The 25,768-nt window shown below is 38.1% G+C and overlaps 1 protein-coding gene across 8 annotated transcripts in view; it reads left to right on the top strand.

The window, feature by feature from the left end:
• The window catches only part of SLC10A7 (solute carrier family 10 member 7), a 160,877-nt gene that overhangs the window by 5,719 nt on the left and 129,390 nt on the right, over positions 1-25,768 (top strand). For all 8 annotated transcript variants that reach the window (XR_014955202.1, XM_085579256.1, XM_085579252.1 and 5 more), the window contains exons 3-4: positions 1,704-1,840; positions 6,058-6,133. Coding sequence is in view for 7 of the 8 variants with exons in the window: in XM_085579256.1 (XP_085435382.1) it covers positions 1,704-1,840; positions 6,058-6,133 (213 nt within the window). In the remaining variant the exon portion in view is untranslated. The remainder of the gene's footprint in view (positions 1-1,703; positions 1,841-6,057; positions 6,134-25,768) is intronic.

Here is a 25,768-nt window from a genome sequence, read left to right as displayed (position 1 = left end):
ACCTCCCACAGGGCCCCAGAAATTAAATCACATACTTGAGTTATCCATTTCAACGAGGAATTTGGCAAGCCACTGAGAACACTGTTTACTCTGTGTGGGTATTTACTCACAGGAGTCCATCTGTGACTATCGGAAGAGTGGCTGGATGGCAACAGGGACCCACACCAGCCAGGGAGAGGCTGGATAGGCTCCCTAAAGGATGTGAAATACTGGGGAAGACAGGGTAACATGTTCTGTCTGGTGTGCAGAAACAGAGTCATAACTAGCAGCTTCCAGCAACTTTTTTGAGGTGGCAGATGTATTTCTTGGATAAGCCCTTGTAAATTGTTTAAGAGGTTGAGGCTGCCTCAGCGTTTATGCTGTGATCATCCAGTCTAAGGCATACTATTATAATGATAACTATTCTAAATTACTATTCCTATTCTGAAAGGTAATCACTGGAAACATTTTCAAGATTAGTAATTTAGATCTGCAAAGATTTGTTCCATCAATACATTTAGTAGGTTGGCTGTGTTGTATCATCTTCTGGAAGTTACAACAAGGCTTTCTTTCTGTCTTGGGTTTTGTTTTGGAAGTATCACAGAGTCTTCTTAAAACCCTCTGGTTTTGAGGCATTTTCCAATTGTGAAAATACGAAATTAGTAGGATACTTCTGTATGTGAGATATAGATAGGTATGTTTAATGCATCTGGAGTGTCAGCTGGAGAATCCCAGCGAATTTGATTTTGAATAAGAGTGCCATCAGTTCTTTTGCATTGTTTACTTGAGAAGAGTGTGAGTTACTGTGAGACAAAGGAAGAGGAATTTTTATTCTCAGTCTGAGAGATTTGAATGAGTTGAAATGTGCAAGGCTCTTTCCTTGTACTCAAAAACCTGTGTAGAAGGTCCTTGAAATGTCTGAAAAGGCAGAAACAGAGAAACACAGAGCTAGCTGAAGAGTTTTTTTCTTTAAGGGTACTTGATCACCTCTCTGGAGTGCTCTTACACTATTTAAAATTAAATTTTTCTTTGTTGTTTTCTGAGTCTCCAGTGTGCTTTAGACTTTATTTCTCAGAAATTTATGGCTCAACAGTTTTTAGCTTGTTATGGTCTTGGTATTCTTTCTTTGTTACTCTTCATCAGCCGTATTTCTTTTTCCTATAAATTTCCTATTGATAAATAATCAAAGTCTGCTCCTTTGCTTTTAGGAAAAAAAATAACAAACATAAAAAAAACCCCAACACCACAAATGAATGGTTGGTAATACAAACACCTATAAATATAGGGGGTTTTTTTAATAGTATAAATGAGTATCACCATTTGTGGCTCTCTTTAGACAGAGGAACCTGAAATCATGTATTCACTACAAGTTTTCACCCCCCTTGATGTCAAAAGTCCGTAAAGTAAACAGCCATCAGTGCAGTTAACACAGGTTTTGAAGCTGTGACAAAGTGCTAAGGCTGCCTGCTGAAAAGCTGCTGTTCTGAGTCTACACTATTATTGAAGTAGTGGACAATTCTTGTGGAAAAATGCCCAGGAGCAGACAGCTTTTATGTTGGCTGGATGTACTTCATTATTAAAGCAGAGATCTGATGATCCCTAAAGGTGACTTTTTGACATGCACTCTTTTTGTATTATAAAACTGATCCTAGTTTTAAAAGCACAAACGTGATCTTACTTTAGCTGTTATGACTGCAACTTCCTCTCTTCTTTTTCTTTTGCAGGAGCTGACAAGTGCTTTGATGCATGTGAAACTACACCTTTTTGTCCAGATTTTTACACTTGTGTTCTTCCCAACAGCAATATGGGTCTTTCTTCAGCTGTTATCAATCACACCTATAAATGAATGGCTTTTAAAAGGGTATGTTTAAGTATAATGGACTAAAATATATTTGTAGCTGTTTTCTTAAAGGGATGCTTATCCTGGAACTGGTGCTTTGTGGTATTGTGAACAGATTTTGCTGGTTGTTTTTTGTACTTCAGGACTTTGCTATTGAAAACAAAGTACATGCCCAAGATTATCCCTTCAGGAACCTGGTCTCATTTTCAGAAAGTCTGGACAGTCTTATGTGTAGGGAGGTTGCAACAGGTTAGCTTTCTTTTTCACAAAACACAGCTGAAGGGATGTGTTGGGTGTCAAGGAAGGTGAGGAAGAAAGAAAAGGAATACTGAAGGAAAAACATAAATCACTGAATAAATACTGTATATGCCACATTCTGGCCTGCTGTTTTTAAGTAGTTTTCATTGATCATTTCTTACATGGATTTAGTATCTGTTTCCAGGCAAATTATGGGGGAAAAGAGCAAAGTTTTTTTAAGTCAAGAACTTTGTAATGAGCAGAAACTAAGTTAACATGAAAACAGTGTGTTTTAAACCTTGAGTGTACACTGCCTATGTGCAAAGCTACATTGATGGTGTGCTAGGGATAGATGCCATGTTAAAAAACAAAAAAGTTAAAAGGTGTTTTTTGGAATGGGAGTCAATACTTGGTGCCATGCAGGTATACTGGAATGTTTGAATGTAAAAATTGATTATTTCAGAAAACTAGTGAAAGAATCCCCATTGTTTCTTACTGCTTGGTGAAACATTGCTTGGGGAGTTCTTTGTCTTAAAAGTTTAATGAAAAAGCTGCTCATGTTTATGTTTCTACAAGGCCTAAACATAAAGGAGCATTTAATTTTGTTTGTAAGAGGCTTCTCCTGTTGCTCCATAAAGTGTGAATTGATCCAAATGATAGTGAAAAGGTGACATTGAGACAACATCAAGGAAATGTTAACACTTAACACCTTTTGCTTAACAGTATCAGTAAATCAAGGAAATAACAAAATTGCTATATGATGTTCATTTGTATTTAGCTATTTTTAGTAAAGGGTATTCTTTAAAATAAAATAATTGTGACGTTTTTTGTCACCTAAGAGAAATACGTGATTTTCCACAGTAGCCAAAATTCCTTTCTAATCCATGGAGTTCCAGTTTCTGAAGTGCAAAGTGAAAGAGATTATTGTGGAGTTTTTGGTTCCATGAAGCATGTCGCATTCCTTCTTTCCCATGAATCTTATACCACTTTGATTCTTAGTACTAAAGTGACATGATCTATTGCATGAACAAGTATAATTGTATGTATATGCATGTACAGCTGTAAAACTCTTCATAAAACTTGGGATGTATTTATTTTTGTAAAGAAAATAAATACTTGTGCATGTATCTTCCTAAATATGGAGCCTAAACTAGGCTCATTTGTCATGAGAGCATGTCTGTGTCTTACTAGTGAGCTGCTGTACTTCTGTATGCTTCAAGCTGCCTTTCAAGCACTAGTTCCTTGAGTACTGCTTTTGATTTGGCAATTTTATCTTTTAGTGCAGTAACTTTGTTGTATTGGGGCTTCATTGAAAGAATGTTCAGATTGAGGAGTTTAATTGAGGTGGTTTGGTTGTTTTGGTTTTTTTTTTTTTTTTTTTTTTGAGAGTGCTTTCTTGAGAAATACTTCTGTTCAGGACACACTCAGAGCAGCAGCCACTGCACTGGGAGCTGTACAGTGTGATGCAGGTGCAGAGGATACTGAGCTCTGTCCTAATTCTAGAATAACACATTTCAAAGCAGGTCCCTGTGCATGTGTGAGGAGGTGATGTGAAGGACTGTGCTGTGGCAGTTCTGTGTAAACAAAAGTTCGCTCTAATCCCCCACAGCTGTAGTTTTTATTCTCTTAGAAATGCTACAGTACCTAAGGAAAACAGGGAGGGAAGAAGACAGGTTTGGGCAAAGTTACTTCCTTATCACACATTTGGTACAGCATGTGGGGGAGGCTGGTTGATAGCCCTCAAAAAGGCCTGGAAAAACAGGCATGTGCTCTGCATGCAGCACCCTTTGGCAGGGTGGCTCCCCTGGGCACTGCAGTTCTTCCCTGCTCCCTACACAAGGTAATGCCTGAAGGGCACAGCACACAGAACCTTTTCCATCTTGCATCAGAATGCATGGTAGATTCTCCCATCCTCCCTAATGGTCTGTTTTGCTGCAAGTGTTATTTGAGCAGCAGATTTGGGTAGTACCAGCTTTTCACCTGTGTTTCTACAGCTGAGTGGGATTGTTTTCTTTCCCCCCTCTCTGTCTGGGATGATATTAGGAAGTTTGTTGCTTTGCAATTTTTTTGAAATTTATAAAATAGAGGACAAACTGACATCCTCCCAGGCATCTTCTAAGTTTTTTTTTTGTTAGCTGGCCAGGTTTTGCATTGACAACATCTATTTGAAAAGGAGCACGACGCAGGTTATTAATTTATGCACAGATTCACCTCTTCTCCACTTTTATCATTTAGAGCATTTAGAGCACAGGTGGTAAGGCACGAGATGCAAAGATTGGGTATAAGATATGACTTTGGAGCTTTCACATCTCTAAAACATGTGACTTCAGACTCTGCTGCTCAGTTGTCTGTAGTGGTATCAGCAGAACAGCAAGTGTCTGAATCCCTGATTTTAGTACTCACAGCATGGCCTGATGCAGTGGAGTATATGAGTTGGTTGGTTGTTATCTCTAGTAGTCTGTTTGCCATTAGAGGAATCTGTTTATATATTGGTAGAATTGTGTAGTGATACAAATAGAAAAAAGTTTGCAGGTGCATGTTTCAATACACTCAAGAGTGTGTCCTTTTAATGTGTACCAGGTTTTTTAGATTAATACTGCTTGATAGGGATTTTTATTTTTAATCTCAAATGTATTATTTTAATTTGAGAGGGTTAACAGAGACTGTATGATTAAGTCTTTCCCTTATAGTATGGAAAATCCCTGCCAGCTGAGATGAATGCCTTTGCACACATTTTGTACCTCTCTGGATAACTCTGAATTTCATCCACTCCTTATTAGAGCAGGTGAGAAGTTTGAGGAGCTGGCTGCCACATAGGAGAGATAACAGTATCACAGTGTAGGAGACAGACATCGGAATAGCCATGTGGTTGTCTTCTGTATATTTTCCTATGTTTCCAAACTTTCCTGTACAGTTTCTTTTTCCTTTATTTATTTTCTTTTCAGTGTGAGCTTATTTTGCCGTGTGCTGACAACTCTCTGCTACCATAGCTTATTTCACTGTAAGCTGAAGGTGCTCTGTGCTTCCAAGGTGGTGCTTAGCACCTTGTGGTTGGATATATATAATGCTTACATTGGTTGCCTCTTTCCTTTCCCACAGTGTCTGTAGCTGACAAAGGTAATGCTGTCATTGTCACTTATCTGTTTCTTCTCTTTAAGCTTTTTGTATATTTGCAGAATATCAATTGTACTGCAATGTGCACCCTGGTGCCTGGATTTAATACTTCTGTTTGCTGCAGCTTTTTGACACTGTCTTTCTTGGGGGTTCTACTGACAGGGTTATGAATGCAAAGTAGTTCACAACTAGTAATTGATCTGAATTAGAATCTCAAGCTCCACTACTTGAAATCATATGTAGATTCCACACTTTTGGGGATTTTGAAATCTATTTTATTCCATGAATTACTGTTCCTTCCAAGTCAGCACAGTTTTTCTTCAGAAGCCCTATTTTACTTGGCCTCAGATTTAATGGTAATTTATTGTGGTGTGATTTTGTGGACTGTCTTTGAAAACAAAGGAAAGTTCGCCACTTTTTTCTTACTTTGCAACAGCATTTACTGTGCACTTCAATAACTTTGCTGCACAAACAGTGCTAAAATGACAATAATAATAGGTATCTTGGATTTCTAAAGTGTAAGAGAAAGCTGTTGATGCTTTGATGGCAGTCAGGTGATTTTATCTGGAAGTCTGTGATAGATCTAGAGACCTTTGTGAATGAGAGCTACAGTACTACAGATGGGGAAGTGGAGTCACAGAGAGGTTAAGTGTTTGTGCTTTTTGCATGGTGACGTGACTCTTCACTGTGCTGACTGGTGAGAGATGGCATAGAAATGCTGCCAGCAGGAGTGCTCTTCCTGGTGCAGGGCTGTAACTGATTGGAAACTGATTGCACTGCACAGGTAATAAGACTTTCTACTTTCTGCTATTTGGTCTTTTAAGGCAGCAGGTTGCTTAGTGTTTGCTTCCTGAAAGGAATGTAACATTCTTTTTTTTTGTTTTCAGCTTGCAGACAGTGGGCTGCATGCCACCTCCTGTGTCTTCTGCTGTAATTTTGACCAAAGCTGTTGGTGGGAATGAGGTGAGTTTGAATTTTGGCTTTTTTAAGCAGGCATTCAAACAAGTATTTATTGATGATGAACTCAAGTGGCAAAGCACAGACAGAAATGTGACACTGCTGTGGTTTGTAAAGCATTCTGGAATTAGGGATTGGGTGTTGACTTGCTGTCAAACAAGGAAAACAGTGATATGTTACGTGCTGGCATTGGTAAAACTAAAAGAAACTCACTTTTCTGAGGTGATACCAAGGTTTCTGATAGAAATTAGTGTTGGGAGATTTCTGGTGGTTGCTGCACTGGAAGTCCTAACCCTATAATGTCCCTGTGCTGTGTTGTAGTTATTGCACAGACCAATAGATTTGCAGTGAAGTCATACCCTTGCAGAGATTCAGTATTAAAAGGTCCTGTAGTTGGAATTTCTCAAGCTTGAAGCTGCAAATGATCAAGTGACATGGCAATACAAACATGGATTTAAATCTTATATTGTTATTTGAGACTGCATGAAGTGAAAATTCAAGGAAGGTGGAGTTCTCTAACAGTGATGCAATACAAACTTCTCAACAGATAGGAAATGCTGGGATAGAAGTTGTTGGTGCAAACTCAGCTTGGTCATGATAAATTTCTGCCTTAAAATGTCATATTCTGGTGTAATTTCAGACTCTTTCTTTATCCACAAAGCACCTGCTGTTTTCAGGAAATCCAGATAAATGACATTTAGGAAATTAATCCAGCTGTGCTAATTAATGAGCTTGTTTCCTTCAGATTTGCCTCCTCATAGCTGCTGAAGGTGGAGGAGACTTGGTAGGTGAAGAAAGGAGAGAATTAACATTGACAGATGGGATTTACACCCAGAGGTGTTGGATGCTATTCTGAAGAGTTAAAGGCAAATCTTAATTCATCCATAGAACCCCTGTGTGAGGTTGGGTGGTTCACTTCAACCACATGTTTTAAATATGGCCATTAGTTGTGAACTTCTCATTTTCTGAGTTCAGGCTCTTGGGACCGATTAATGTCAGCTTTGAAAACACATGATAGCACTGAAAGAGATTGAAGTTGTACTTTGTACTGACAAAGTGCTGTTTAATTGCTTTATCCTCTGAAGAGGGACCCAAAGTATTTCAAGTCAACCATCTCTAATCATGGGCAATCCTGATGCACATCACTGTCTGCCAGTTAGCTACCTTGAAAAAAGAACCATAAAATTGTCTGATGGAGGTGCTGGGGAGTAGTTACTATAAGGAAATAATTCATGTGCCTAATAGTGATCAACAGAGAAATGAGAGGTTTTCCAGTTATGATTTTACATGTAGGTGCTGTAAATTACAGCAAGATGCCACATAGTGAACAGTGAGGATTAATTGAGTGAATGCATAAGATTGGTTAGTTGAAAGCCATATAATACAGTGTACAGGAGGGAGAGAGGTACTTTAGTTTCTTGACCATTAGAAAGCACTTTCTTATGGTGGTGTCCTTTGGGGTGGTGAGGGTGTGTGCATTTTATACCTGAAAAATGGCTGCTTTCTATTATGTGATTGTATAAATCACTGACAAGATAAGCTTTAAACTTCTGATTTTTCTGTGCCAAATTGGTGTTAGAGGAATGTAAAATTGCATACCTTGTAGTAAGTTTTACAGATAGTTGTTGACAGCAGAGAGGGTGAATCAAGAATTGAGTCTTGGGAATTGAGAGTTCTTAGGCTCTAAGAGCGTCTGTAAAGGAAACACTCCCTTTAAACACGCTCAGTGTAGACAAAGAGTATGGCAAAGTTATTACCAAACTTCACCTGTTGACTTGTTTCCAATGCATACATATTTTTGGAATTTGATGTTTCTTTGTTGTTCAGACTAATTTGTCTTCTGAAGAGTACCAAATCACATCCCTTGTGCTAGGGGAGGAAAACAGTCTTGCATCTCCCCTTGCCAGACTTCAGCTGAGCTGTTACTGATGTATTTCTATAAGCAGAACACTGCATTTTTTCCCATTTCAGTTTGAATCCACTCTGATATATGAAGAATTTAAACGTGGGAGTCAGTTGGAAGTACAAATGGTTATACTGTGAGAGCATTTGTTCATAATAATGCTTCTTAAACTGCTTTTTGCATCAACAAATGTATATCCTTACCTAGAGAAATTGATTTGTCTGAGGATGTTTCTACACTGCGTAATAGAATATGAAGATAAATGAGCTTGCTCAGGACTATAGCAAGGAAGCTCCATGTGAAGTAATTAGTCTGAGAAGTGTCCTGCTGCTGTAGAGTACAGGCACACCCTCACTAACTGCTCTGAAGACTTCTTTGAATGTCTTGAAATACGGCACTTAAGAGCTGTGGTGGTTTGCCTGTGTTATGAGAGTGTTGAGGGGTTTAGGTTTCTTTGTCTAAGTAAAAATGACTGTCAATTGTCAGTTTGGACTTGGGGTATTCTCAAAGAAATATCAGGCCCTGTGTCATGGTAGAAGTAGTATCCCTGGGGCTGGGGAAACATGGTCTCTATTTTTAGCTCTCTCATCAACCTTTTGGGTAAAACAGAGTCCTACTGTGTGTCTGGGGTTGGCTGTGATGCATAATAGCACACTTGTGTTTGAAGATCAGTGCTGAAAAATCTGACATAGGATCTATATTTTATTGGCCTGGCACAGAGTAATTAAATATTTGGTCAAGTGCTTTGAAAGTGACTTGCATCATTAGAGGCTACTTGGGTGGTGGATTTTGTTGCATATTAATTGGAAAATTTGGTTGTGAGATGATAAAAGGGAGACTTCCTTCTCTGTTTCTCCTTCACTCTGATTCTCCATCATTGCTCCTGTGATCTTTTCCTGTTACTTTCATTAACCCTGCAAGCAACTTTCTAAACCAGCCTAGTCCTAGCTTTTGTCACAAGTGCACTTAGTTCATTAGCAAAGCCAGTTTCAAGTATTGAGCGTTAGTTTGATACATATGAAGGCCTATATGAACAAAAAAAGTTTCATATGTTGAGTGGTGAAAAATGAGGAGGGATCACCATAAGAATGAAAATCTAATTTTTAATTTGTTGATATTTTCTCAATTACTTAGTTGTTTCTGTTAATCAGTCTCGTGTTTTGTGTAGAGGACAGTCCATGAAGTTAAAAAGATTAGAATGAAAACCAGAAGGCCTCACATTTGTTCTTCGCTCTTGTGCTGTGAAGGGTCAGGATTTTAATGGTGTAGCACACTGACAGCGCTGAAGGCTTTGTTGTGTCTTTTTTTTTTTAACAAGTCTTGTAGTTTTTCAGTGAAATTATAAAAACAATTTCTTTAAATGTCTGCAATAGAGACAAATAAATATGTCATCAAGGCACTGTTAAGACAAACCTATTAAAAGCTCAGAGACACTCATACAGAACTGCTGTAGAGATGCCAGATATTACTACAAAGTATTCAGACAGCAAATGTCATACTCTCCTTAAGAATCAAAGTAATGAAGAAAGGAGATTGAAAATTAGATCTATAAGTCTATTATCAGTTTGGGAGAAAAAGCAATTTGTGATGACTTTTATGGCAGCTTAATGACATACTTTTGAGAAGTGTAACGTAACAGGCAGGAGCTGTTATGGAATTGTACAGATAAATCGTGGCAGACAGCTCATTTTGTTGAAGAATACTTTGGCTATTTTGCTTTCTCATACACCACACAACCACTGAGGATTTTTTGTTATTGTTCAGTTGAGCTACAGCTTGTACAAAACCTCTTAATCAACGTGCTGCTTTTTTTTTTTTTTTGCAACTTTAATGTTGCTATGCCCTTTTGTAAAACAAGGTGTTGCACATGCAAGACAAGATTTTGAAATATAAAATAGGGTACAATGAAGAAAGCCAAAAAGGTGTTAATGAAATAAGGTATAATGTAAAGAAATAGTTCTATTATTGATTTTTAGATTTGTTTTTTGAAGCAAATGTAGAACATAAAACTGAGTACAAATTTGCAACCTTTCTGGGAAAGAATCAAGGGAGAGCAGCAACATTTACCAGCAAATCATATACAATAGTTTTAAATGCTATTTTGAAAAACATAGCAAATGAATAGTTTCCGAGAAATGAAGACTGGAAAATTCCTTTGTCTGTCTCTGTGTTTTTGGGTTTTTTTTTACTAGAAATAAAGAAAAAGTGAACTCTAACACTACTGTAAAGTCACAGGAAAAATATTGATTTCTCTAAAAATATCTGAAGTTCTTTGAACTGTGTATACATGTACATTAACCTTTTAGAAAACAAAATAAAATGAATAAAAAGAAGTACAAGCTCTAATGGTTTGTGATTCATACACTGACTGATGCACCACTGTACCGTGACTTTTACTCTTGGAAGGTAACACATGACCATTATGAAATAAAAAAAATTTAAGATCTTCAAATAAACTGTGTTATTATGTTTAGTTATCTTCTATAATATAGTTTTTCCTCTCTAAATATAAGTCAGTAGTGTTGTCTAAAATTTGATTTACAGATTACACTTAAAATATTCACATGTTCAGCCTTTGTTTATGAAAGGGTAAGTAGTTTAATTATACTGTTTTTAAACATGATACTGTAAAAGGAAAAGAAATACCATTATTTTTTTCCTTTCCTAAGTAGTAAATTTTGTCTGCCTACACAGATTAAACAATTCTAAATGAAAATTAAATAATTCTACTATTAGATACTACACTGAATTCTCTTGGAAGTATGAGAGTGTTGGAGGACGAATTTAGGTAAGATATCTGTACTTCACATGTACAAATATAAAGAACTGTGTCAACATAAGCTTTGTATGTAAATAGGAGGTGTTGTGCTGTTAGTCACCCACTCTATTCTAGTATTACAGTCTATTTTTTAATGTATCCTAAGAGTTTTCTTTTATTGTTGCTGTGCTTTGAGCAGATGGTTTTTATTGAACTATTTATTGATGCTTAGGGTTTTTTCCTTCCCTGAGTGGTGAGTGCATTTTATATCCATCAATGCATAGGAGGAGCCCAAATTATTACTTACAATATGAATTTCATCACTGTAATGTGTCCCAGTCATGCAGCTCCATTAGCAATCTCTAGAGTTCCTCATATCTTCTCAAGTCTTCCATAACCCAAAGCAATTGGGAGTCTTTGGCGTTTTTTCCTTTCCTCACTGATCTCCTTTTGTTTATCAATAGTAGTTATAATACAAACCCACTAGTCAAACTGCTGAGAGGGAAGGGGATTTTCAAAGCCATGCAGCTCTGCTCTTAATTCAGTGGAGCAAATCCAGGCTAAAATGAGGTGTGTGAAATGCCCAATCAAGCACTTCAGCTTCAAGCTCTTTACTTTGTATGAAGCTTCAGATTCTCCAGCACCTTTGAAAAGCAGCTGATTTACTAACCCAAGGCATCAGTGGTTGAGTTACACTTGGGATAAGATTTAATTTTGTCTCTGGTTGCCATTACCTGTAACTGAGGGTCTTTCATATTGCTCATAAGGTGTCCAGTGGAAAAAGTCTTGGAAGTACAAGACTCTTAGATTTGTGCAGTTAAGATATATAAAACAAAGCTTGCAGTCTTGTCCATGTTCAGCCTTCCCTTGTAGCAGTTCTGCCATAATATATAACGCTGTAAAATAGGCTCTTTAAATTGTACTAAACTGGGCTGTGGCTGGAAGCTACCTGGGATCATCACAGCCTTGTTTTTACAGCTGTGTTTGCACAACTGTCTTAGATCAGACGTTGTAAGGGTGTTGCTGTTGTTGTTTTGCAGTGCTTGGCTGGGAAGCCAGTTTTTTTGTCTGCTATGGCACAGTCACTGACCCTGAAAGCTGTTTGTGGTGTAAAGAAGCCAGGACAGAAAGGAGAGTCTTGCTCTCACGCTTGACAAAAGTGGCCTTTTAAAGAAAGGCAGTTTTGAGTTTGTCTTGGGTTCTTTGTCTTGAATTTGTCTGCAGGTTAATTCAGTGTGAGGTTATACTGTGCAGGAGCTTCCTTTATTTAGCAATGAGTGCTGTATGAAATGCATTGTGTATGCAAAGCAAGCATTTTTAAATGTGAGCAGTTCAGAAACAGTTATAATAAAGTATTTGCAGAGAGTGGGGTCCAGTGCTCTAAAATTCAGGCTCTGTACTTTTTGCTGTTTAATTTTATGCCTGTTTGAGAGAGAGCAGGTATTTTGCTATCAAGGAGCAACCCACTCTCGCTAACTCAGCCTTTGAAGATAAACATGTTTTGGAGGACAGTGAAAATTGGAAAAATTATTTGAAAAATTACAAGTGATTTGTTTGCAGTGGAGTGTTTTTTGCAGTCTAAATTCCATTGAACACCTGCATTCATTGTGTGAGGGTGATTTTCTAATGAAAACCTTTCTTTTGGCAGAGTGGTGCAGTAGTTTGCTGGCACTGAAACCGAGGGACGTGCTGGCTTCTGGTTCCACTGTTGCATTATAGCTCACTGCAGATACATCTAAATTAAGCAAATATCTATTGAGAACAAAAAATGCCATTTAGGAATTTCTTTGATGGATTTAGTCTAGGAACATTGCTATTGGAGTTTTGAACACTGACTTGTAAATAGATAATGTTACATTCTTTCATCTTTTTTTGATTTTACCCTTTTTGTGTTAAAATCAAAGCTTTAGCATATTTCAGTTGGAAATTTTTTTCTTGTATCCTGGCACTGTTTTAGCTGGCATGAATATTTTTGCTTAGGGGCTAATAAGAATATATAGAAAAGAAAGTAACTTAAACATTTACATAATTTCTTCTCTTTAGCTCTCTTTTTGGGGGTTCAGTATTAAGTCCTGATTTGTGGAAATCAAAGCTGTAAAACATTAAGCAGGATTTTCAGTTAAAAATATTATTTTCTTAAATTTCATTCCCTTTCAAGGAAATTAAATTTATTTTATTATTCTTTTTTTATCCTTGTGATTATGAAAGAACATTGTGAATGTTTTTGTCTTCTAAATTGTTTGTCAATTTATTCAATGTGTTAAGAAAATGTGTTTTACATTCTGTGAGGATAATATCATTTGTGTGAAGATAAAGCAAACTCCTGGGTTACTTTATATACAAGAAAATAACCCCAAATTTATTTAAAATTCTTTCATAGGAGAAGTTTGGATATTATAGAAGTGTTTTCCCTTTGTACTTTTCTGTTAAACTGACTTTTTGCTAATTTGTTAGATCATGTGGCAAAAAGTGTGGAGATCAGCAGAGCAGCAAATTTTTGCAGATTCCAAAGCATTTTTTGTCCTTCAGTTTCTGGAAAAATATTGGCCCTATGATGGAGTCTGAAAAGAGAAAGCTGCTGATAAAGTGTTTCTGGACATACAGAAGTAAAGCCATATGTTTCCAGGGAACCCTTTTTCAGACATGCAGACCCCGTGCTCAGGTGCTTTAGTTCTCAGCCAGGATTTTTGCTCATGTTCCCTCATGATTATGTCCTTTTGTATTTGAAATCCTGTACTTTGCTGCCACTTCTAAATTATTGGGGTGGGGTGGGAGAACAGCAACACTTGGACTTGGACTAGCTGGTGCAGAAGCTTAAACTCTTGTACTCACATGGGAAGCCCCTATGAGCAGATGGAAGTTTTGAAATGCAGGAGATTGGTGTAGGAGTGCCCTGGAAGCACAGCAGCCCTATATAATTCATCTGTGTGATGGGGGATAAGAAGTTTTGCTGTTAAACATAATCTTTGCCAAGCCATCCAGTACCTCGTGGTATATACCCCCTATACAAGCTACATTTACAGCCTATTTGCTTCTCTGGCTCTTGGGGTCTCCTCACCAGCCTCAGTCTGACCTCCTCAGGTCTGTGCTGTCTGCCTCTTCATCCTGACCTGCCCCAGGCCCTTGGGGTCCCCAGGGAGTTGACACCAGGAGCAATTTTCCCCAAGATTCAGGGGAACAAAAAACTTGCCTTTTATTGAGGTGGATACCGTAGGTCTGACTTAATCTATTTGTTTTTAATAGTAAAGACACATTTAGTAAGACCTGCCTAAGCAAACAGAGAATCTTTGTTTATCAGCAAAGAAGTCAGCAGCCATGTGCTAACCAGGTAGTCTAATGCAGTAATTCTGGTAATTATGTGGCATATGAGCTAAAGAGAGTATTACTGGGCTTGAACTGAACTGTTTCAGCTGGTAAGTTGAGACCAACAGTGTATTTCCTGAAATAGTGTGCCAATTTATGTGTATTACTTTAGTGAAATTTTGCAACTCCCTGTTCCAGCAGATACGGTAGATTATTGCAACAGGATTTCCAAAATGTTGAATTTCTAGTGTGTAGATGGCTTTGCTTAGTTAGACCTATTTTTTTTGTTGTATTTTTTAATGATCAAAATTAATTTTGTTTAGTGATACGGTTGTAAAATGTCTGTAATGTATATGGTGATGTATCCTTGAGGCATGCTGTGTGAGTGCTCTAGCTCCAACTGCATATCCAAAACCTTTTAAAAGGAAATCTCAATGAGCCCTATGGGATAAAGTAAATTATTACATGTGGTGAACTCTTAAGTCATAGACCAAGGTCATGGCATTGAAAGTGTATTTCAAAAAGGTTTTATCTGTGCTTGGAAAGCAAATGAAATCTCTCATCATTAACTTTAGAATTATAGTTGTAAGAGGATTTTCACTAGAGGTGAAAGATCAAGTTCATGGCGGACATAATGGAGTCTGAAAAGTTATTTCTCAGCCATAATACTGGGCATGAAACATTCACATTATTGAGTTTACAGTCTGTAATCTGGATACTGAAGATCAGAATGGTTGTCATCATTGCTACTGTTATGGCTTTATTTCAACTTTTGCAAAGGGCAATTTTTTTTTTAATTGTAAAGACTTAAAAAAAATATCCTAGATTTTCAGGTGTATCAGTCTCTGCCATTGCACACAGGCTACTTTAATAATAATGATAATAATCCTTCTACAGGAAGATAATTTAGTAAACCTGAATGATGTTAGTGAATCCATCAAAGCACATGTGCATGCAGTGATGTGATCTCTGTCCTTATTTGCTGATAATTCACATAAATCAGAACAATGGTGAAGGGAAACAGGGAAGAAAAGCATAAGTAGAACTAAAGTTCTTTGAGACCCAGATTTTTATCCTGTTGATGGAAATGGATATTTGTTTGTCTATATATTCAACACCGTGCTCTATTTTGCTAAACTTTTTGTGCGTACACACATTCCAGTGGTACCAATGAGCAACAGAAACCTGCCCAATATTAGAGTCTAAACTCTGTGCCTGCATCTTGGGACTGGTTTTGCAAATATCCCTGCCTGTAGCAGCACTTACTTGCTTACAGAGTTTATAGAGCTCAGCCTGTTTGCTTGCAGAAGTGATGAAATCTGCCAGTGATGTTTGAAGGACAAGCATTAAAAAATCATCACCAAAAATGAATCTGTGCTTTTGCTGTCATGAAGGTGATTCTATTTACAGGAAAGTTTTAGCTGTTGCAGTTTTATTCAGAATAGTCTTCTTAGCCCTCTTTTCCTTTTTTGCTTTTGGGTTAAAATTTAATGTTTTGCTATTTTGTTTTCTTAAATCCTTCTATCTCCTTAAGAGTGGGTATTTGTTCCTCAAGTTACAACTGCAAATGACAAGCACATTACATATTTTTGTTAAGTGTTATTTTAATTTCTTTGAATTAAAATAAAAATTAAATAAAATAAATAAAATTAAAATAAAATTTCTTTGAACTAATTCCACAATAGTAAGATTTTGTAAGTGGAACTACAGCAAGTCAGCTCTAAGAGTGGCTATCAAGTTGTATTCTACTTGAGCAAAGGATTTTGTTTCAAATGAATGTGTTTTTTGGGAAACCTTTCATATATTCAGTGCTTACAAGATTACTCAAAAGTTCTGTAGGAAGAGGAAGCATAAACTGGCTTGATAGATTACCTGTAATTCAAGATATGGCAGCATTAAAATTAGACATAAAATCTCAGTTCTGATCTGTACATGTGTTTTATGCTTCTGTTAAAAATTGTGGTCCTGCAATTTAGGAAATATATTCTATAACATTTTTTCCTGTATTGTTAATATCATGTATGTTATGTCAAAACCACTTGCTGTACTTTCATTATCCAAATGGCCTAGAATATCAGCCATGAGTAAGACTTTCTGTGTAGGTTATGTCCTCCAAGGCATATTGTAACGTAGCTGATGGCCTCTCTTGCACCTTTTCTTCTCAACCAGCAGTGTCTGTGCAGTTGTGAGGCATTTCAGTTCCTAAGCCTAGTCACAAATGTCTGTGACCTATTGATACGGGGATGTTTCTGCTGTTTGCGGCACCTGTACCGACGGCTTCTGCACCAAAATATATACCTTGTAACTTTGATTTCTTTTAGTTGATTCCTCAGCATTTCAATTCAATATTGTTGAAATTTAGACTAGTCCATTGATTTAACTCAGTTCTATAGGTAACAATGTATACGTGTATACAAATTTAAACCACTAGCCTATGCAGTAGTTTTGTGTAACTTTGTTTTATGTAAATAAGAACTCATAGAACATAAGGATACTTTATTACTGAGGTACTTTGTGAGTCTGACAGTTGTGCTCTCAGATGTTTCCTTAAGAATGTGTAAAATCTTCCTCATTGTCTTAGCAGCCTCCCAGTTCTTCCCCTCTCTGGGATTTTTATATAGTATATGATTTATATTTACAGTATATTTACATAGTATAACACATAATATATTATGTAAATATATATAGTATATTTACATAGCACATTGTGTAGGCATTCTGTCATATCTCTTAAGTGATTAGACTGATTTTAATTGCTCTCCTCTTCCAAAACATCAGCCAATTGCAGCATGCTGTTTGTCATCTTCCCTACTGTTATAAAACCACAGTGTAAATCTGTAGTAGTCTTCTGTTTCCCTGACTGTCTGGTTTTAATATCACTCAGTGCTTCTTCCAGATTGCAAGAGGATTTTATACTCAGACGAATGACTTGTCTACTAACTTAACATAGTGTCTTGTGAGGTGGATGGCTCATTTAGCAACACTTCCAGCAGGCTGTGTTCATGGTTTCTTTATCAGCTTGTGGGTGTTTTTGTTTGCTTTGTGGGTAGTGGGAGGCAAGGATATCTTTTAATACTCTAATAATTTTTTGCAGCCTAATGCAGATCTGCCATACAAGCAGATTTTAAAGAGATTTCCTGTCTTTCAGGCTTCAATTTCCTTCTAAATTGTGTGATGCAAGGCAATGCAAAAATTTCATTTTGTCAGGTTATTTCCTCCCGTGGAACATATTGTAATATACTGAGACTTTATTCTGAGCCATCTCATTTCTTAGATGTTTTTACAAAACTAAGAATAGTTGAGTTGGGTTTTCCTTCTAATTAGCACATGCCAGCTGGTTCCAGCAAAAGAACACCTGTGCTGCTAGTGAAGGTACCTGGAAGCTTGGGTGTGATTCTTCTCCTTTATCCTAGTGTAAATCGAATATTTTTCTGTTGAAGTCAAAGCAATGGGGTGAATCAGTGTAGGTGAGAGTCACAAAGGAAAACTGGATCTATGTCATTTCTAGTAGGTGCATTCCAGAGGCAGTAATTGGTCTGAAATGGGGTCCTTATACAGAAGTGTGCAGCTGACATAAATACCAAGTATATGCAAAAATAGTGGAGCACTGCAATTTTTTCCACTGTATTCTCATGCTAAATACTGTATTTTTGAAAATACTGTCTTTATTTCAAATAACGGAAACTGTCTGTAATTTTAAAATAGAGAAGTAAAACCAAGTATCAGTATTGTTTATGCTATAAATGGTTCTAAAGGTGGAGCTTTATTTATGGGCTAGGTTTATGTCATTATCTTGAAGTTAGAGTAATTGTACTTATCTCTAGGAAGTGTGTTCCTCATCACTAAGCTTTCCCTCTACTATCTCCTTATGCAGATATTAGAGAACTGTAAAGTCATTTTATTATCTAACAAGCTGCTTAATTACAAGATAAAAAGCAGAGCTTTGCTCAGTGGAGGAAATGTGTAGTTCTTCCATCTACATTCAGAAGCCTATTTCCTCCAGCTTTCATTGGAGGCAAAGGCAGTCTCCAAAACCCAGGAGAATTTAACCAAAGTGGTTTATGGATGTTTTCTCCTGGGTTTGTTGATACAGACAGAAATTAAATGGAGAAATAAAATACCTAAACCATGAAGAAGAATACAGTGTGCATGTAGTCAGCAGTGAACTATAGAGCTATACTGTTAAATGCCCTGGATTGAGAAAGAGGAAAGAACATGTACCAGTTGTATAGACACCTTTCAAATATGTAGGTTGAATCCTAGTTAGGACTTAGTACTTTGAGGGGATTAATGGTTCTGCAGTGAATCAATGCTTGAACTATATGCTATTTAAAGTATTACTCATTGTACATTTTTGGTCTAGGCTAAGTTCTTGGAGGAGTTCTTGTCCAGAATGGTTTTGCCTCTCTCTGTTCCACTGTATTGGCAGAAAAATGGGAACTATTCCATTCAATTTCCAAATTAGGAGAAGTGTTAACATGGATTTTGTTTGAAGACCTTTGTCTCTGGAGTTTGTTTTACTATTTGATTTGCTTTTGTATGGGCATGTTGGCATTCCTGTCATGCTTTCTGTTTCTAGATGTGGAGCTTTTGGAGAAGGGCTGTGGGGAGCTTTATTCCCTATTAGAAAACCTCACTGAAGAGCTGTAATTTCATAATAGGTAGTGCCAGGCAGCATTAGCTACCAATGTTTGGATACCACAGAACAGAAATCAATACTTGGAGTCAACAGAGGAGTATTTATGTTCTGGAGCATTTGCTCATTTGCTGTTGGAGCCCTGGTGATGGCATATGGTCTTGCAAATAAGGCTGTAGTACCTATGTCTAGGCAGTATTTAACACAGCCTTACAAAAATGTGCCTTTAGGCACTGTGAGAAATCTTCATGAGAACATGTATATAATTTGAATTTTACAGTATTTGATATGTGAGTATTTGAATTCGTGTGAGATTTCTTCGCTTTCTGACTGCCTTTTTTCTGCCTGTTTTTGAGAAGTACATAATGTGGTTCTTTGTGGAGTTTTGTTTATCATTGATTTAAAAGGAGTAGAGAGAAAAGCAAGTGTGTGGGATGCACCATTTGAGTTCTATGGCTGGTGAAGTTGGAAGATATTAGGCATCTACAGTGCATAAAATACCAAAAATAAAATTCTGCCTAGTTTGCACTTCATTTTTTGTTACTTGTATTGATGCCAGCTCACCAATAAAGTCACATGCTTTTTTAAAACACATTAGTTTGACCTTGTTCTGCCTTACAGCACTTTTCTTGTTACACTGCAGTCTGGATTGTTCTGCAGTAGACAATGTATTGATAAGTACAATGCAAGTTTTTACTGTGATGATATGGATTTTTTTATGACTTTTTGTTTCTGTTGTGTGAAGCATCATAGCTACTTGCAAGATACAGCAGTCACAGAAGTCATCAATTAAACTCTAACAGGCTGATATCATAGCAAAGCTTTTAAGACAAGCATTTGTTTCAATTTTCATAGAGCATAAAAACCAGTTTATGTTGTCCTGTTGCTGTCAGTATTTTAAAATTTAATTATTCAGACTAATCCCCATTCACACTAACAACATGCCATGCTTGCAGAGGAGAATTTGCTTAGTCCATATTCAGAAAGAAATATCTTAGCATCTTTCTGAATATCTTACAATGATGCTGAATTTTTCAGGAGTTAATTTATTGTTGATATGATGCAGCTAAAGCCAGTGGTGCCCAGGTTCTTTTCTTATTGGTCCAACTGTTACAGTACATTAGGAGACTGCTTAAATACTTTGGGGTAATTTTTGTGTTGTTTGTCCCACTGGGAGGGGAGCGTTGTGGCTGGAAGGAGGCAAGATAGCTGTGATGTGAGAAATGAGGAAATAAAGAGAGTAGGATGCTCTGTAACAGCAGGATCACCACTAAAGCACACGATTTTCAAACTGCTTCTGTCTGTAGCACTTGCTGAAGGTTTTCTTTGGGAGCTGGTATATGATAGATTATTCAGAAGCTTTTCCATAGCTTTGTTCTCAACACTGAAAATATCCTGAAATGAGGCAAAGTTAAATCATATGGGCCTGCCTTTTGAAAAACATTAGAATCTGCCTCTATTTCCTGTCCATTCTTTTTAGCTTGCTCTTTCCAATCCAAGGGGAAAAAAAAGGTGTGATGGCTGATTTGAAATGAAAGGACACCTACAAAGAAATGAATTCTTGCTGTTATGTGCCACCCCTGGATTTTAAAAGCAATGCCAATAGAAGTACATGGCTCAGATAATGTCCATAGTTATGGGCATGTTTAATTGCTCTGAGAAAAACACATGTGAGAGTTCTGTTTATTGCAAGTCTAAGTGCTCTGGTTCCCTGTGTTGCTGAGTGCAGGTAGTAAGAGAGCACTGGGAACACTTGGGATGTAGGAGCTCTGCAGTAGGAATAGGAAAAGAGCCCTCTGCAGGGATCCCTGCAGCTCTTGTCCAGCTGCCAGCAGCACATCTGGTGTGACCTACAGAGATTTGGGCAGGGTGGGAGTCTGGACTAGAGGTCATGGCAAAACCCAAAACCCAGGTAGCCTGTGATGGTGAGAGAGCCTGGTCTTGGACTTAAACCTTCCTTTGGCCTTGGACTTAAATCTTCCTTTGTCCATGTTTGCTGCCCATTTGACCCCTGTGGGCTCTGTGCATCATGAACTGCTCAGTGTCTAAGCCCAGAACAGCCAGTCGGGCACTCAGCTGGATCTGTTGCAATTGTCAGAGAGTCATTCTCTGGGATAACACTGCTGGCAGCTGAAATCTATGAATGTCTCAAAAATAGAGTGTTTGAGGTATTGGAGTATTTTTTAATAGGTTTGAAATACATTGTATGATCATGCAGCATGTGTTGGTCTTTCAATAAAATCTTCATTAAATCCACCCATTCCTTACAGGATTTTTTTCTTTTTTTAAACTTCTGTTTGCCTGTGTCACATGTTCTTGCTTGGATTATCATTCATTAACTTCTCCAAAGAGATTAACAGTTCCTTAAAACAGGATCATGTGCATTCTGGTGTTTTGTGTGAAAGTGGTGCTGGAGAGCAGAGAAGCCCTGGGATCCCTATAGAAATTTGCAGGCAATTTTGATACTCTAGTCCACTCAAAAAATCTGCTGATACCATAATGTTTTTTCCCTTGCCAGGACCCTCCTTGCCTGGTGTCATTTCTTGGACTCTCCTGGGATGAGATTAGTCTAAAACAACAAAGTAGCCAGATGTCTGGTTCTGAGAGAGTCCCAGAGGCCAGAGTATGGTAGGCAACTGTAATCGCTGGGGGCTGAAGATCAAAGATACCTGAGAATTACTTATGGGCACATACTATGTGTCATTCCCATTATTAACAGTCTGAGAAAATTTGTATCCCTAATTAACCCTTTTGTTGGTTAAATTTTCTTGCCAGTACAGTCCTGTCTGAAAGAACTATTTGCTCTTTTTTATACCACTACATGGTAGTTAAAAAAAAAAAAGAAAAAAGAGGTAAATAAAATATTCTCATAATAGCAAATTTATGTAACTCATTCAGATGTTTTTTATCATGGTCATTTGTAAATGTCAGAAGTGAGAGTGATTTCTCTTTGTTTACTGTGCCATCCTTTGGGCTTGTGTCATTCCTATCCAGAACTGTGTAAATAATGATACTTAACTTAATCAGGGTGGAGATTTTAGCTTATTGCTTCCTAATAATCTAAAATTAATTGGTATCTAATTCCAGGGATGGGATGTCTGCATATCATTGCTTTCCCCCTTATTGGTATTTCTAATTAAATGCTAATTAATTTTTTTAGTGATCAACACTTGTTTGTATTATATATTCTGAAATAATAAATTCAGACTATAAGTGCTGACTCTGAATTCTTGTAGTGCTTTAGGAATAAGTGAATCCTAGAGAGAGAGAAAAGAGAGAGGAAAACCTGATTGTGGCCTTCTGTGCTTCTCTTTTTTTATCCTCAGGTGAAAATAGCGAGGTTGTGAGTTGAATATCTATGTTACTAAGTAATAACATTCTCTGTTATTGTAGAATTGAAGACTGAGCAATTTTCCCTGACTTTTGGATAATAATATATAGTTATCAGAGATACCTGTTGTTTGTTCTGATCACTACAATTTCACTATCTTTAACATTATGCAATATTTTGTGTGGCAAATACTGTATGTGCACGTTTGAGTGTGAATTTCTGGTCACACTAAGTGTGTGTGGTTTAATGTCTATATTGCAAGTGTTTAACAATTCTAACAGGCAATTTTGAGCAGTAAGTGAAGAAAAGATCCCTGGGGTGCTTTAAAGGGTTGAATTGATTTGTCTGTTTCAGTCTTGACAGTCTTCAAAACATTTTATTTGAGCAAGAAACCCCAAAAGCTGACCTGTCTGGATGCCTGTTGTGTTTTTCTGTACTTCCACTTCTGTCACAGGTGGTGTTTTCCAGCACAGCCATGGCTGCTGCTCCACTGTCCCCATTCCTGTTCAGCTGCACACCCAAAGCTTTGTTCAAAGCAAAGCGCTATCTAAAGAAATGTGAGGGAAAAGCTTTCCTCTGAGCCAGGGTTGTTTAATCTGTGGCTACCAGCAGGTATAGCCAATCATTATCTGAAAATTTCATTGAAGTTCATAATATGAACAGGATGGAGACAGGTACTGTACTTCTCGGAGCTGCACAGGAGTGGTTTGGAGGCAGTAGCTGTTTTCATAAGGATGCTGGCACCCTGGATTTTGGGTCATTTGTTGCCATTCATGTGCCATAATCCAGGCACAAGCACTGTGACTGCTTGGCAGCTGCCTGCTGCTCAAAAGATTCTGCCTGGCTCTCCTAACATAAAGAAATTAGGTCTTCATAACACTTCAGTTCTGTTTTGCACAACCCTTGTGGGTTGCTTTTTTCTTTTTTTCTTACTTTTCCTTCTCTGTTGTTCCTTTGGGAGGTATTGCAGCAGGTGTGTTGTTTTTTTTTTGTTGTTTTTGTTTTTTTTTTTTTTTTTTTTTTGTTTGTTTGTTTTTTTTTTGTTTTTGTTTTGTTTTTTTTTTTTCCCTGCACTGCTCTGTTGAAGGTTACAGTCAGAACTGGAATAGGCAAAATCCAGGAGTCCATGAAGTCGTGTCTCTGAAGGCCAGTCAGCATGACTTCCCTTTGATCACACAGGCAGCAGGGTGCTTCCCAGGAAGGTAGAATCCCTAGGTGAGGTTTTGGGGAGAGCTCTACTGGATGGATTTGCGACATATCAGAAAAAGAATTCCTTTCACTTCATCCTCTTTTGTTATCTGCCTGGTGGTCTTGGAAGCCATTCCACTACAGCTGACAAGCAGGAATGCGACACAGCAAATACTAGATGAGTTTACAGAAGTAGAGGTACAGCCACCTTCCTGTGTTTTCAAGCTGGTAAAATTTATATATTTTGATCACTAGTGCCACCTTACCAGTTTAAGTAAAAAGTGACTGGATCTGAGGTGATGTGGGAGATTCCAATGCAGTGCAGGAGCAGAGAGAGCAAAGCACTGCAGAACTACTTCTCCCTGACATGCCAGCAACTTTTTATGTTGAGTGCTGGAGTTATGAGTCACTAGTTGTTATTAAACAAGTACTTGGAGTTTGGCACTGGTGCAATTACTGATATCTTGTGCAAGTAGATTGTCCCCCACTTTCTTGTTCATGTGGCACATTTCTGTACCAGGAAACATCATGAGGACCTGTAAAGCAGTTCTTTATTTGGATTTACAGAAAACTAGCTTTAGAGCAATGAAGATGGCTGAGTGGACTCAGAAACAGGTGTAAATACCTTACACAAATATATTGGACTTGTGTGGCAATGCCAGGGTGCTACAGGGTGTTAGTCTGTGAGAAGCTGCAGGAAGTGTCTCCTACACCCATTGAAGCCAATGCCAGCTAGCTCCAAGGTGGACCAGCCAAAGCCCATCAGCAGGTGCTTGCTGGTTGTGTCTCTGGGATTATGTTGTTAAGAAGGGCCAGAAGTCACTACACAACAGCAGCCAGGAGAGAGGAGTGAGAATATGTGAGAGGAGCAGCCCTGCAGATACCCAGGCCAGTGAAGAAGGAGGGCAGGAGGTGCTCCAGGTGCCAGAGCTGAGGTTCCCCTGCAGCCCGTGGTGCAGCCTGTGGGGAGGCAGCTGCAGCCCATGCAGGACCATGGCCATGGAGAGATCCACCTGCAGCCCATGGAGAAACCCACATGGGAGCAGGTGGGTGCCTGAAGGAAGATGGGACTCTGGGGCAAGGCTGCACTGGAGCAGGCTCCTGGCAAGACTTTCAGATCCATGGAGAACGGGGCCTGTGCTGGAGCAGATTTGCTGGCAGGGCTTGTGACTCTGTGAGGGACCATCCTGGAGGAGCCTTTTTCTGAAGGACTGCACCCATGGAAAAGGATCCATGCTGGGGCAGTTTGTGAAGAACTGCAGCCTGTGAGAAGGACTCATGTTGGAGACCCCATGCCAGAGCAGGGGAGAAGAGTGTGAGGAGGCAGAGGCAGTGTGTGATGAACTGGCTATAAGCCCTGTGTCTCATCACCCTGCACCTCTGGTGGGGAAGAGGTAGAGAATTTGGGAGTTAAGTTAAGCCTGGAAAGAAAGGAGGGGTGAGGGGAAGGTGTTTTTAGGATTTTATTTTATTTCTTGTTTTCCTACTCTGATTTGATAGGGGAAAAAATATTTCTTCCTAAAGTCAGGGTTGTTTTGCCTGTGACAGTAGATGGGTGAGCAATCTCCCCCTGTCCTGATATCAATCCACCAGTATTGTGTTAAATTTTTCTCTCCCCTGTCCTACTGAAGAGGAGGGTGATAAAGTGGCTTTGGTAGGACCCTGGCATCTAGCCAAGGTCAACCCACCACAACAAACTGAATAAATTTGAGTACATTAAGGTGTTACATTGCATATTAATGAATACTGCTTCATTCTGGGTGCTTCTATTACCAGAGAGTCTGTGAATTTGAAATAACTTTTGAGAAGAAAAAAACATAGGAAGTAAAGACACAGCTCCCTAGAAATCTGTGGGAACAGTGTTCTCTGATTCTGTTGGGTATCTAGGGATAACAGGGATGCCCTGCTGGCACAGCTATGTAGGCATGAAAACAATTGTGTCACTAATGTGCTCCTGTCTGGTATTTAAGAATAAAGCCATAGGAGCTATGAAAGAGGAAGGGCTCTAGAAGCAGTCAGCAAGAGTGAGTGTTGTAAAAGAAAAGAAAATTAGGGTTGAATTGAAGGGAAAATTATGCAGAAAATTTAACCACAACATCTGCATGGTACTAGTAGTTTGTTACTTCAAGGGAATATGTAGGTGTTTTATAGTTATGTCATCAAATGAAACATATTTGTATATATTTTACTCCATACTGCAGTTGTTATATTTAGTGGTTTTGGGGGTGTTTACTGTTTTAAACAGCCCATGACTACCCAAGCTGAATGAGAAACTTAAGCCAGAGTTTCCCTTTTTACTTACCTGAGCCATTATAACCTCGGGGTGTGTAAAATCAAATTAAAAAAATAACATATACATGTAATCGAGGCAGGGACATGATCTAAAGCTCATGTAACGAGATAAATAGGAAAATCTTTGTCTCCATTCACAAGTTTATTTCCAGTCTCATGTTCCATTCACAACACTGGAATTCATAGGGAAAATGAGGAATGTAACTAACGTGGCAACTTTTTGAAAGGTG

This window comes from Lonchura striata, chromosome 4, assembly GCF_050655825.1.
Source record: "Lonchura striata isolate lonStrDom1 chromosome 4, ASM5065582v1, whole genome shotgun sequence".
Lineage (NCBI taxonomy): Eukaryota > Metazoa > Chordata > Aves > Passeriformes > Estrildidae > Lonchura > Lonchura striata.
The sequence above is the reverse complement of the archived record's forward strand: the minus strand, read 5'-3'. Positions and strand labels throughout refer to the sequence as shown.